The 14,821-nt window shown below is 47.2% G+C and overlaps 1 protein-coding gene across 3 annotated transcripts in view; it reads left to right on the top strand.

Moving 5' to 3' along the window:
- Positions 1-10,856, top strand: part of Ankrd50 (ankyrin repeat domain containing 50) — a 32,642-nt gene extending 21,786 nt beyond the window's left edge. For 2 of the 3 annotated variants that reach the window (XM_051157085.1, XM_051157086.1), the window contains exons 4-5: positions 3,992-7,536; positions 9,027-9,106. In XM_051157085.1, coding sequence (XP_051013042.1) covers positions 3,992-7,533 — 3,542 coding nt within the window. In that variant the 3' untranslated portion in view covers positions 7,534-7,536; positions 9,027-9,106. Of the gene's footprint in view, positions 1-3,991; positions 7,537-9,026 lie in introns of all 3 variants that reach the window. The other variant, XM_051157087.1, reaches the window with a different exon arrangement.
- Positions 10,857-14,821: the final 3,965 nt, after the last annotated feature.

Genomic DNA, 14,821 nt, shown 5'->3' with positions numbered 1-14,821 from the left:
CCCTTTCCTTCCCAGGTTGCTTTCGGTCATGGTGTTTCATCAGAGCAGTAGAAATGCAAGGGAAGACGACACACTTCCTTTCTGTCCTCTTTCTCCGCTCTCTGGCGTCCAGGTTGTACTGCATTCTCACTGCAGGTAGATCATCTTTGAGACCCTGGAGTCCCACGTGCTCCAAAATCCAAAAGCGGTTCAAGCGCATCCAAGGGGAATCCCAGGGAAGGTTTTATTTTGTGTGTTATTTGAAATATTGTGAACCTGAGTTTTCAAGCTGTGTGGATAATGTGTGTGTGTGTGTGTGTGTGTGTGTGTGTGTGTGTGTGTGTGTATGTGAGAGAGAGACAGACAGACAGACAGACAGACAGATGGACTTTGTACTTTGGAGATGGCTTCTGTTTTTCTTATGTATATTCAGATATTTCAAGATCTGAAATATTCTGAACTGTTTCCTGCCTCGGCATTTTGGGTGAGATGCTTAGCCTCAGTTGCCAGAGTGGCCTGGTCAGTGCCCCTCTGTCCTCCAGTCCGCTGCTGCCTCCTGGGCTAGGCAGACGGTACGCCCTTTGTGGGGCTGGGTTACTTTTGCTATGTCACAGTCACGCGTGCACACAGTGGTGTCTGTGCCTCAGCATGAGTGCTCCCCGGCATTGTCTTCAGCCAGGCTGGCTCATCTGCTTCACGGGCTTGCACACAACACTAGCGTGTTCATCCCTTGAGCTCCTTGCCATCTTAGGTCACTGCTCAAACAAGATGTTCACACGCAGACTGGGTTTTCCATCCTTGCTTATTTGTGCCTTCCCCCTATGTAGCCACACACCCACTCTGTCTGCTTTGATTTTCTCCGTGGGTCTAATACCACGTTACGTTTGTCTGGATTTCATGTGTGTATTTACTAATTATCCTCTCAACTAGGATGTAGTCTCCATGGAAACAGGGTCCTGACTGTGTGAGCGCCTGCTTGTAAGCATGGGGTCAGGCCTGTCAGGGTCCTGATTGTGTTTGCACCCATGTGTAAGCAGAGACTCAAGCCCATTTGTTTAGCCAGCACCAAGGAGTGTCATGCCCACTGAAATAGTTTACCAAAAATAGAAAAGTAAGGTTTATTGGGGCCTGAGAAGATGGTTCATCTAACACAGCATCTGCTCCAGAACCCACATATGGAGGCTGGCTGTGCTGGCCTCCCTCCTGGGCAGGCAGAGAGGCTTACTGGCCAGACAGCCCAGGCTACATGGTGAGTTCCAGGCCAGTGAGAGACCCTGACTCAAGAGAAGGCTTGTGGCACCTGTGGGCACTTCCCTGGCACGAGCATGGTTTCCCCCCCTGTACCCCAATACATAAATAAGGTCATTTTTGGTGCTCAGGGTGTTTATCTTGTTGGGCAGTGGATGGTCTCAATTCTGCATGTGCTAGCTCAGTTTCGTCCTCAGGTGCTGCAGCTCAGACGGAGCTTTGTAGATACTGGCCCAGCTTGCACTGCTGAGCTAAACGAAACCTTCTGCTCTCATTTCTGTATTGTTTCTGCCACTAAGTCTTGCCCTGGCTGGAATGGACCTCTCACCATGTGGATCTTGAGCCTGTAGCCATCTTCCTGCCTCTGCCTCCATGGTGCTAGGACTGCTGGCACCAGCTGCCCACCCCACATTGAGCATATAACTGGTGCTGGTGGTACATACAAGTTCTTATTAAATCCATGTCACTCTTTATATTGGTGGGAGATTTGTGTTTCAAGGTATAAGTATTTTCCACCCATCTGCATAGCATCAGTCCCATGTCCTTGGACTTCTTCCTCCTCCCATCTCTGTCAGTATCATTTTCTTTCTCAGCTTTGCCAGGAAACACTTAAGCATCACCCAGATCCCTGACGCTGACTCCATCAGTCACTGGTCATGGTGGGTGACTCAAGCCCTTCTGTGCTTGAACATACCTTACTTATAAGGTAGGAAAACGTCCCTCGCATGCACATGGTGTTTGTATGTGAAGGTTTACAGTGCATATAGCCAGGGGTAGCCCTTGCCCTGAAGTCAGAGGCCCTGCATTCAGTCCCCAGTACGGCACACACACAAGGAGAGCCCACTTGGGAGGGAGGCATCAAGCCTGGCACTGCAGAGGCCTACTCAATTTTGTTTTTGTTATCTCAAGTTTTCATCAGATGGTTTTAGTTAATTAGCTTAAATTATAAATATTTATGCATAATGGGTTGTATGATCTTTCACGTAGATCGGTCTGTGTCCACATCTCTTTGGAAACTTTATAACACTATTACATACCCCTTTAATAATGTCTTATTTATTAGCTACAGGCCCAAAACTTGCTGTGTAGTCCAGGCTGGCCTCAAACTCACAATCCTCCTGCCTCAGGTTCCCAATACTGGGATCACTGGCATGCACCACCTTGGCAGGTGGGCCATTTGTACCCTAAACTGATCCAGTGACTTTATAAAGGAAAAGGCTTTGGAGGCCAGTCATCTTGTATGCCTGGGATGTGTGGGGTGCCAGGCACTTCTGGGGACATGCTCAGCCTTTCCTCAGGTTGGGAAGGTTTATTTTATGTTATCAAATTAAAATAATTAAATCTCCAATTGTCAGTAAACAGCCCAAGCCATTACGAAACTCTAACACTGTTAAAGTGCAGCCTCTAAATGAAAGCAGAAAGTGTTTTCTAAAGGGACACAGCATGAAGCACACACATGGCTTTACTAGGCAGCTGGGTATTCACCTTATGGAAGAAAAGCCCCAGTAAATGAGGACACACACCGCAGAAGACGGCCAAGGCTGTGCTGTGAAGCACATTCTAACATGGCCAAGAACAGGCGAGAGGCCAGACTCAGGCCAAGTGCAGTTCTAAGCCTTCTCAGAGGTGAGCTGCTCTTCCACAGTTTAGCTACTGTGCATGCGTGTATGCATGTGGTGTGTTTATAGATCCCGCTCTGGATCTTTGCAGATGTGTTATTTCATTTTGTTTCTGTTAGCAGATTGTGCTCTTAAAAAATCCCCTTCCAAGTGTTTCAAGCTTGGGTTCAAATAGTCGTTGGTTTGTTTTTCAGTGATACCTTTTCTTTCCTGTTGGTCAAGGCAGATGTTGGGGTCACCTTCGACTTAGCCACACTCACCAAGCCCTGTATGACCCACCTTTTGCCCATCCCCAGCACAGCATGGATTTTTGTACCTGCTGCTGCTGCTGCTGCTGCTATTGTCTAGCTCGCCGTGGTCCCTTCCAGAGTGTGTCCTTTCTCTAAAAGGGTTGCCTGTGGTCTTGCTTCACTCTGCTCATAAGTGGTCTGGGATGGCCGTTCCTAATGCACACCAGCCTGTATGAGCTTCTTCCATGAGGCAAATAGACGATTCCGGAGCAAACTCAAGTCTGTACCCTGATGCTCCTCTAGAAGACTGCTATGGTCTGCTTTGGAGAACTCCAAGAAGCCACCACTATTGTGGTGTTTAGCTTTGGTTGACTTTTACTAAGTGGCTTGGCAGTATGTATCTGAATTGGTTCCAGCTATTTCTTGACAGTCTGAGAGTTAATTGTTTTAATTTGATATCATAAAGCAACGTATTATAGAGCGACTGGATATAAACCACTCACATTAAATCTAATACATAGTCAAGTGGATGGGTGGAAGTAGCGAGTACTTGTGTGAAAAAGAGCATCCTATAAAAACAGTCCTATCTGTTGCTTGCAAATTTGATGTCCTGAATATCTTCCCAGGGTACTTTTATAGCCTAGTAAGTCTGTCTGTTTCCGCTTAGTGCTGCTTGCAAAGGAGCTGAAATAGGCACCAAGCTACAAGAACAGGTAATAGGCACATTCGTTGGTAGGAAAATGACGTCATGGTCTTGCCATTTTTGTGTTTGTACATGGCAGAAACTGCTTTGCATCCAGCAGGTGTTAGTAGATTCATTTACTAGTATAAGCCAAGCTGGGTTTCCTGGTACATTCTCTTCACACCCATGCCTGCCTCTGTGCTCTCCTTACTCAAGCTGGTCGTCTTCTGCAGGGTTCCGGAAGATCAGTTTGGACGACCTTCGGAAGGCATACATCGTCAAGGATGTGCAGCAGTACATCCTCCACCGCCTGGACCAAGAGGAGGCACTTCGGCAGCACCTCACCAAGGAGACGGCCGAGACCCTCAACCAGTTGCACATCAAGAGCAGTGGGTGCTTCCTGTACCTCGAGCGCGTGCTAGACGGAGTTGTGGAGAATTTCATCATGCTGCGGGAGATCCGCGACATCCCAGGGACGCTGAACGGTCTGTACCTCTGGCTGTGCCAGAGGCTTTTTGTCCGAAAACAGTTTGCCAAAGTTCAGCCCATCCTGAACGTGATCCTGGCGGCCTGCCGGCCCCTGACCATGACAGAATTATACCACGCCGTGTGGACCAAAAACATGTCTCTAACCTTGGAAGACTTCCAGCGCAAGATAGACGTCCTCTCCAAGCTCTTGGTGGACGGGTTGGGCAGCACCAAGATCCTGTTTCACCACAGCTTTGCCGAGTGGCTCTTGGACGTGAAGCACTGTACCCAGAAGTACCTGTGTAACGCTGCAGAAGGGCACAGGATGCTGGCCATGAGCTACACCTGCCAGGCCCGGAACCTGACCCCGCTCGAAGCACAAGAGTTTGCCTTGCACTTGATTAATTCCAACTTGCAGCTGGAGCCAGCCGAGCTGGCACTGTGGATGATATGGAACGGCACCCCGGTGAAAGACTCCCTGTCCACCCTGATACCCAAGGAGCAAGAGGTGCTGCAGTTGCTGATCCGAGCCGGCGCGCATGTCAACAGCGAGGACGATCGCACCTCCTGCATTGTCCGGCAAGCCCTTGAGAGAGAGGACTCCATTCGGACATTACTAGACAGCGGAGCTTCTGTCAACCAGTGTGACTCCAATGGGAGAACTCTGCTGGCCAATGCCGCCTACAGTGGCAGCCTAGATGTTGTCAATTTGCTTGTCTCCAGGGGAGCCGACTTAGAGATCGAAGATGCCCATGGGCACACGCCACTCACTCTAGCTGCCAGGCAAGGGCACACGAAGGTGGTTAACTGTTTGATCGGGTGTGGAGCCAATATTAATCACACAGATCAGGACGGTTGGACAGCGCTGAGGTCGGCCGCTTGGGGGGGCCACACCGAGGTTGTGTCTGCCCTGCTTTACGCTGGCGTAAAGGTAGACTGTGCAGATGCAGACAGCCGGACGGCTCTGCGTGCGGCAGCCTGGGGTGGCCACGAGGACATCGTCCTGAACCTGCTGCAGCATGGCGCTGAGGTCAACAAAGCCGACAACGAAGGCAGGACTGCACTGATAGCTGCGGCATACATGGGCCACAGAGAGATCGTAGAGCACCTGCTGGACCATGGCGCAGAGGTAAACCATGACGACGTGGACGGCAGGACAGCTCTCTCAGTGGCCGCACTGTGCGTGCCTGCAAGCAAAGGGCATGCGTCAGTCGTGAGCCTTCTGATTGATCGAGGGGCTGAGGTGGATCACTGTGACAAGGACGGAATGACTCCCCTGCTGGTGGCTGCCTACGAGGGCCACGTGGATGTGGTGGACCTGCTTCTAGAAGGAGGAGCAGATGTGGACCACACGGATAACAACGGGCGGACGCCCCTGCTGGCTGCAGCTTCCATGGGGCATGCTTCTGTGGTCAACACGCTCCTGTTCTGGGGCGCAGCGGTGGACAGCATCGACAGCGAAGGCCGGACAGTCCTCAGCATAGCTTCAGCACAGGGGAATGTGGAGGTGGTGCGCACGCTCTTGGACCGAGGCCTGGACGAGAGCCACCGGGATGACGCTGGCTGGACACCTCTACACATGGCAGCTTTTGAGGGCCACAGGCTAATATGCGAAGCTCTCATTGAACAAGGTGCTAGAACAAATGAGATTGACAATGATGGGCGCATCCCCTTCATTTTGGCCTCACAGGAGGGCCATTACGATTGTGTCCAGATCCTGCTGGAGAACAAATCCAACATCGATCAGAGAGGCTACGATGGGAGAAATGCACTGCGTGTCGCTGCCCTAGAAGGACACCGGGACATTGTGGAATTACTCTTTAGCCATGGGGCCGATGTGAACTACAAGGACGCTGATGGGCGGCCGACGCTTTACATACTGGCCTTAGAGAACCAACTAACAATGGCCGAGTATTTTTTGGAAAATGGTGCAAACGTGGAAGCCAGTGATGCAGAGGGAAGGACAGCGCTGCACGTCTCCTGCTGGCAGGGTCACGTGGAGATGGTGCGGGTGCTTATTGCTTGCCATGCCGATGTCAATGCAGCAGACAATGAGAAACGCTCAGCCTTGCAGTCTGCCGCCTGGCAGGGCCACGTCAAAGTGGTCCAGCTTCTGATAGAGCATGGCGCCGTAGTGGACCACACGTGCAACCAAGGTGCCACAGCCCTCTGCATCGCGGCCCAGGAGGGACATGTGGATGTGGTGCAGGTTTTGCTGGAGCATGGTGCCGATCCCAATCATGCTGACCAATTTGGACGTACTGCCATGAGGGTGGCAGCCAAAAACGGGCATTCTCAGATCATTAAGTTGTTAGAAAAATATGGTGCTTCCAGTCTGAATGGCTGCTCCCCTTCCCCTGTGCACACAATGGAGCAGAAGCCTCCACAGTCAGCACCATCCAAGATGCAGTCTCTGACCATCAGGTCCAACAGCTCTGGTGGGACTGGCGGAGGGGACCTGCAGGCTTCCCTCCGGGGCCTGCCCAATGGGCCAGCTCATGCCTTCAGCTCTCCATCAGAGTCTCCAGACTCGACTGTGGATCGGCAAAAGTCATCGCTATCCAACAACTCCCTGAAAAGCTCCAAAAATTCCTCTCTGAGAACGACTTCCTCCACAGCCACGGCTCAGACGGTGCCCATCGACAGTTTCCACAGCCTGTCCTTCACAGAGCAGATCCAGCAGCACTCGCTGCCGCGCAGCAGGAGCAGGCAGTCAGTGGTGTCCCCCTCTTCCACCACCCAGTCCTTAGGACACAGCCATAATTCTCCCAGTAGTGAGTTTGAGTGGAGCCAAGTGAAACCAAGTCTGAAGTCAACAAAATCAAATAAAGGGGGCAAGTCCGAAAACTCCAGCAAGTCTGGGTCAGCTGGGAAGAAAGCTAAACAAAATAATTCCTCGCAGCCAAAGGTTCTAGAATATGAGATGACTCAGTTTGACAAAAGAGGACCTGTCGCCAAGTCTGGGAGTAGCCCGCCTAAGCAGATGCTGGCGGAACCTCAGTGTAAAATCGTGGCCCCTTCATCTCAGGACAGCAACCGTGCCCAGCCACAGTTCCTCATCCACCAGCAGAGCGGGGAGCAGAAGCGCAGAAATGGCATAATGACGAACCCCAATTACCATCTGCAGAGCAACCAGGTGTTCCTGGGCAGGGTCTCCGTGCCTCGAACAGTGCAGGAGCGAGGGCATCAGGAGGTGCTGGAAGGGTTCCCTCCCTCAGAGACAGAGCTGAACCTCAAACAAGCCCTGAAGCTTCAGATTGAGGGCTCCGACCCCAGCTTCAACTACAAGAAGGAAACACCCTTGTGAGAGGTAAGAAAGCAGTAGGAAGCATAAAGGAGCCAAAGTGTCGGTCCTCAGCCTTGATGCACCCGTTCCCCGGTAGGTACTTCCAGGGCCTGCAGGCACCTCCTCTCGGTGTGTGTTCAGGAGCCTCATCCCAGCTGGCCTGTTCAGCATGAGTTCTCTGAACTGCAGCTCCTAGCGGAAGCACTTAATGTGCCATAGCATTGATAGAGCCATATACAGATGCACAGATGGACTATAGGATAGCTAGTAGACAATAGCCAGCAGATAGTTGGTAGATATGTAGATAGGTCATAGACGTAGAAAGATGGTAGGTAATAAATATGTAGGTACATAGTTGATGAGAAGATAATAGGTAACAAGAGACAGTGACAGTGGGTGGCGGATGACAGATGGCCCATCCATACATAGATACTTAATCTTTTTACTCTTTATCTCCCCTCTCACTCCCCCTCAAAATGTTAGACTGATGCATGTGTTTGTAGTCGATGCTGTATTTGTGTACTTGGAATACTGTTTGAACCCGTGGCACGTCTTTCAGTCAAAATGTATAAGTAGATGAACAGATAAACGTATCATTTATTAGCCCCAGATTAAGATTTTTTTTTTCCTGTGTCATCTGCTTCTATCAGGAGATCTCTGATGGAAAATAGGGCTGTTTTCTAAGTACTCATTGTTTGGTGTTTGATGTGCCTAGTGGATAGTTGGTAAATGTTAATTTCATTGTTTCACCTAGAAACAGATCGGGGACTTAAATCAGTGATCTAGTTTTATTCTGATAACTTGTAAAAAAAAAATCTAGTAATGTCGGCATGTAACACGAGCAGATGGAGGTGAGGGTTTATCATGTTTACTTATTTACATACTTAGGGCAAGATATGGAGAGTACATATTATGTTCGTAGCACTAGTATCTTATATTAAATAAAAATGGTTTTATCCTCCTCACTGCATAAGTAGTGGTGGGTGGAGGAGCAGCAGTGCTCACCTGTGCACCCTGGGTGCTCCCTCAGAGGCACTGTGCCATGTCATAAGTAAATGAAGGATTTCACTAAGCATCTTGTCTCTTGTCCAGTGACTTTGCCAAACACCTGACACCTTGGTGATGGTCTTTGGTGATTCAGTTGAGGAGTCTGTAGATGAACTGTCCTTACATACATCTTCTAATACAAAACATGCTTTTGTAAGGGTGGATGGATGGCCAGCCCAAGGCCATTCAAGAATACTTCTCCAAATACTTGGTTCTGATGGGGCAGCCCCCTACCAACTCATAATACCTCTTGTGAAAATGAAGGATTACGTCTGTACCAAATGGTAAAAATATAATATAAGGTAAATATTTGGTAGAATAACAAATTTTTGATGTTAAAATTTTTCTTTACATACAAAAATATATAAATAGTAAGTGAATATACATACTCTTTTATAAGGTCTTAAAACTGTGTCATTATAGGAAAAGTGCAGAAATTAAATTTTATTTTATTTTATTTTTCCCAGTTTCCCGTTGTGTGCAAGAGAAGGCGTTGAGGTCAGAACAGCCAATCAGCTGCCAGATGGAAGCAAGCTGTCTGAGGACGTGCTGCCGAGCCTGCACTCCCGCAGGACTGTTTCCTGACTTACTGTCATGTGCCTACCCAGTCAGGCTGCCCTTCCAAGCATAACCCCTATGCTGAAGCAGCCTCCACCACACCGAATAAATGCAGGTGCAAACTGCAGTTCCTCGATACAAACCAAACCCGGTTTTGAGTATTTTCCCATTTGGTAAACGTGCATGTGCCATGGTCAGGTGTCTCCACAAAGGCGGTGTTCCGTATTTATTGTTTTCTGCGTTGTGGTGTGTGCTCAGTCCCATCACAGTGTCTGGTGTGCCTGGTTCTTGTGTATTTAATAGGTGTTCGTTAATAAAACAATTCTTGCAACTGTTTTCTGTCCACTACCCTTCAGCATTGGATAAAAATGTTTCTGTGTTGATGTCAGAGGGAGGTGAAGAAATGACTTTGTGGCTCAGTTCTGGTGGTGTAGAGAGCCATTCCGGGTAGGTTAAAATCTCTTTTTTTCCAGGCAAGTACCATTTGTGTCAGGCTGAATGTGACAGAGCAGGCAAACGCCAGTCACTCCAGCTGCAGGCAGAAGAGCTCTGTGCATTCACGCAGGCTCTGAGCCATCTTCCAGCTGCCTGGCATCCCACCTGCAAGTAGATGCACCGTCATTCCTGAAGCTTGGACGTTCTCAGGGACAGAGCAGTTAGTGCCTGTGGGGCACATGTGCAGACAGAGGCTCCAGGTCCCGCCAAGGATGACGCTCTGATCCCGGAATCATTCACCGGCTGCCTTCACCTCCCCCAGCTAAATGAAATGTAATCTGCCGTCATAATTGAATGCTCACTGCTCTGAGCTGTTTCCACTTGCCAGTTGCTGCATGATCAAATCAGCCCCAGTCAGAGCCAATTGGGTGCATTTGAACGACTTGGTGGGATGGATGTTCTTGAATGTATGCTGTGCTGTCCATCACAAGTGACACCACTAGCCCTCAGTCACAGCACATGCATTTTGTCATTTGGTAGAAGTGATGGGCTTGCACTTTTCTGGCCACATACTCTTTCCTGTTCTCTTCTTTGCACAGTTGCACATAGGGTGGCTGGATGCCGTGGTTAAGGGAGGCATCCACATGTGCCAGGGGAAACGGAACAGCTTAGATGGATTGTGCAAATACTTGGCAGGATGATTCAGAAACCAAGGATGGTTTGATCCTTGAGTGAGTCCCATTCGTCTCCCCAGCCTTGGAGAATCTGTGCTTTCCACGTGCTGTTGCTAAGGGGAAATGGGGAAAGAGAATTTGGAAATTGAGCACAAAACCATTGCTACTACTGAAAACTCTGGAATGTTTTAATGAGAGACCAGTAATGGTCATTGAGTGTGAAGGGCAGGAGTAGCATTGTTTGTGGAAGCTCAGATGTATAATTGCTGTGATGAGTGTTTCTCACATGAGTCTCTGTATAAGCCTTTCCTTGCTTTGTATTTTTCAATGTTAGCCAAGCTCATTTCCTGTGTGTCATTGGTCCGTCATAACCAGGATGAGGATCAGCTGATGAACTCACTCAAAGTTAAGGTGATGACGTGGTTGATACTGACAAGTCAAATGTGAATGTTTCAAGGATTGAATTCTTGTCCCTATGGGACACTAATTAATGACACTTAACAGGACTCTCGGAAGGCAGCCTTAAAAATAAAATGTTTCTGAATCTGTTGGTAAGTGTGGTCATCCCCTGTTGCTGGAACCAGTGTGACTCCATCACACACACACACACACACACACACACACACACACGTTCACTATAGAAAAGGAGCCTCTGACTTCTTACTAGGTTTTGGTTTTTTGGTTTTTGTTTTTTTTTTTTTAAGGAAGAGATGCTGAAAGCTGCCAGTTTTTCTCTTCACCTTGAATTATTAAAATCATATTTATTTAATTTTATTGCTTTTACAAAGTTGCACCTTGTGACCAAAGGGCAAAGGCAACTCAACACATAGGGATTTGTGTTTACCAAGTGTTTTTTGTGTCCATCTTTACATGTATGGAGCAGTTGGTAGGAGGAGAGCCTGTGGACAGATAGGGTTCTCAGAAGTACTCCTCTGGTGTTTTGTTGTTGTTTTAAGTCAGTTATGATTTAGAGTAGAAAACAAAATGGTTTCTGGTGAGGACCAGGCTGACCAGGGTGCTGCAGCCAGCCCGCTGTGCTTGTTCATTTGGGGTGGGGGGAGGAGGTTATGCCACAACTGGGAAAAAAAACTTCTGTTCTATCACAAAGATAAGAAACAGTCCCACAAATAAAAAACTAATAAATAGCTATTTTTAAAATTCAAATGTTTAAATTTTGTAAGTCAGCTGTTGAGGACGTCACGTGTTTATAACGTTTTGTAGCATTTTTTAGCACTCCTCCCCAAAAGGTCAGTATCAATGGTATGACATGTGGTGAAACATCAGAAGAGTGAACGTATGAAGGGGTTCAGAAAAATGGGGTGGGGGGAGACTGCAAACCAGCACCCTGTGGTGTACAGCAAATACCTTTTGTTCCATTCTGTCCCACCCCTACCAGATTCCTCAACCAAAACCAGTCCCTGGCTTGAGAGGAGCGAGTCTTACTGTTTGGCTAGGCACCTGTTCGTTTTGCTTAGTGCCGTCCGTCAACACTTTCTGCAAATGTAGTCGCAGACAAATGCTTTCTTTCTGTTGTTCGCTCTGTGTGGGGTGTGTAAATAACCTAAAATGTACATTGAATTTCACAGTGTAAAGTTTTATTTTATTCCTTGTATTATATTATTCGAAAACATCCCAATGTACATGAAGTGCATAATAAATCTATTTGCTTTACAGAAAATGCCTTGTCTTAATTTTATCCTTTAAGTAGTAAGCATTTTAAGTTTATAATTTTAAAAAACATTGAGGGAGTGGGAATGAGCTATTCCAATGTCCAGTGGGAGCTAGCAGGAGACCAAGACTTACCCTCTATCTCTTGCAAAGCTTTGTTAACTGTTGGCTTTTCTGTTTCGCTTCCCTCTCCTCTGACAGAGCATCTACAGTATGTCACTGGCAGTTCTTTACTGTGACATACATGCCCCTTGGTTTTACCACAATCTTATCCTGGGTATTTTTTAATTTTCTAGAAAAATGGATTGTTTTCTAAATAAAAGTTGTGTGTTCCTCCTTTGGTAAGCCCAAGTTCATTCTCTGGATGTTGTTTTTCCCAGAAGACCCCAGCTCTGACTTGAATGTCAAGGCCATGTGTATATTTCGTTCCTCCCATGCATGTGTGATTTTATTCTGTTCCTCCCATGCATGTGTGCATATATCCCGTTACTCCCATTCATATGTGTACATATTCTCATGTATGCACATATTCTGTTCCCCCGTGCATGTGTGCACATATTCTGTTCCCCCATGCATATATGTATATTACATTCTTCTCAAAGGAGGCTTCTAAGGCTGAGTTGCTTTTCCTTCATGACTTAATAATTTAATGCAATTCCCTAGAACTCATAATTTCCTGCCATCATTCACTTACTCATTTTTATACACTTGATAGGTTAGTAATAAGCAATTTTTCTGTAGGAGGTATTTGAGCAGAAATAAATGATACAGGACTTTAAGAGACTTCTTGGTCAAGGAGAGTTCAGCTGGTAGGTGAAAGAGACAGGGCAGGGACTCTACAGAGACTTGGTCAGCAGTTTGAAAGATGCCAGCTTACAGTAAGATACACAGGAGTTACATTGCTTCATTTCTGGGAAGGTATCATGCAACGTATATACTAAAGTTTCTGTGAAGGTGCAACATCTGCCTGCCAGTCTCTCCATTATAGTTTAAATAAAACCCAGTAGTAAGATAATTTTAGGAGAGAACAGACACAGAGCCGCAGCCAAACATTAGGGGAAGCTCAGGGTACCCCACAGAAGAGAGGATGAAGGATTGTAGGAGCCAGAGGGGTAAAGGACACCAGGAGAACATGGCCCATACAATCAACTAAACAGACCTCATGGGCTTATAGGGACTGAAGTGGCTACCGCTGAGCCTGCATGGGTTTCCACTCGGTCCTCTGCACATATGCTATGGTCGTTAGCTTGGGGCTTTTGTGGTACTCCTCAAACACTAGGAGTGGTGTGTCTGACTGCTTTACCTATTCTTGGGACCCTTTTCCTCCTACTGGGTTTCCTTGTCCAGCCTTTATATGTAGAATTCTCACCGCAGCTTGTTATGCCAAGTTCAGTTTGCTATCCCTGGGAGGCCTGCTCCATTCTGTAAGGAAATGGAGGAGCAGTAGATCTCGGGGAGAGAGGAAGTGCGAGTGGGGGACTGGGAGGAGTGGAGGGAGGAGAGGTTGTAGTCAGGACCAATTGTATAAGAGAAGAATAATTAAGAAAAAAGAAAAAATACAATCAGATAATAGGAAATTTGTTCCATGTTTGGATTTTCTTTTTTTTTTTTAAGTTTTTGGTTTTTTTTCATTTACAAATATCTACATATTTGCCTGCATCTGTGCAGTTGTGTTTGCATGTGTGTCTGTATGATCTTGTGTGTCTCTGTAGGAACAAGGTTGACATCAGGAGCCTTCATTGCTCCTCCCTTTACTCTCTGAGGTGAGGTCTCCTGAATTGAACTTACTGATGCTAGCCAGCTTGCCCCAGCAGATCCCATCTCTGCCTTCTGAGTGCTAGAAGTATAGGTGGGCAGGAAGCAATGCCGACACAGCATTTATGGGACTTCTGGAGATTTGAACTGGCCTCACACTTAAGCAACAGGTGCTTTGTCTACTGAGCCATGGTCTCAGCCCTGGCTGTCCTCTTGTAAATGTTATTTATAGTAGTCAACTGTTGACTGAATATAGCATAGTTTAAAGTCCACATTACACTGCATACTCATTTCTGTTTGGGGCCTCTTAAGACACTGCAGCTGACGTAGGTTTCTGCATATGTCGTGGGTGTATGCATTTCAATAAGATAGCTATTACTGGGTCTTAGGACCTATGACCACCAGCGTTTTTACTAACTAGTGCCAGTTTTCCAAAGTGGTGTCATCCACTTCTACTCCGCCAACTCTGTACAGGAATCTGTCACTCTACATCATTTCCAACACTTGACTGGTTTGCTCCGCGCCTCCCCCTCTTTAATTGTGTATTAGTTGTGCATTCATACTGGTATCTGCAAGGTGACTGATGAAATTAAGCATTATATAAAAGTATACTAGGATATTCTAACTTGGAGAGAACTCACTCTTGAGCTTCTTGGTTTGTAGGCTCCTTTGTCATTTTCAATATGTCATTTGGGTGATCTACGTAGTGTTATGCACGTCTCTTCTCAGACTATGCCCTCTTGCTTTAAGTGGCACGTGTTAACAAAAAGACTGATTTGTTGGCTTTGTTTATTTCCCATCCTGAAGTCCTGATGGCATCCCCTGTGTTCTTCACTAATAGTTTAGTTGCGTTCAATCAGTGGTGTAACCGGCTTTATCCGGTTTTCCTAGTTGTTCTGTGTGTGTGTGTGTGTGTGTGTGTGTGTGTGTGTGTGTGCGCACGCGCGTGTGGCAGGGTGTTGCTTGTTGTTTTATCTGCAGCTTTGTTGGGAGCTACCACCATCTGCGGCTCCTCACATTTGTGTGTGTGTGTGTGTGTGTGTGTGTGTGTGTTTGTGTGTGTGTGTGTGTGTGTGTGTGTGTGTGTGTGTACGCATAGGCTGTTGAGAATCCTCATATCTTAGGCCTGAAGATTGTCTTAGTTTCTCTGATATAGTGCATTTCCATAAGAA

Source organism: Acomys russatus, chromosome 15 (genome assembly GCF_903995435.1).
Source record: "Acomys russatus chromosome 15, mAcoRus1.1, whole genome shotgun sequence".
Lineage (NCBI taxonomy): Eukaryota > Metazoa > Chordata > Mammalia > Rodentia > Muridae > Acomys > Acomys russatus.
Note: the sequence above shows the minus strand (reverse complement) of the source record. Positions and strands in the feature narration are given on the sequence as shown.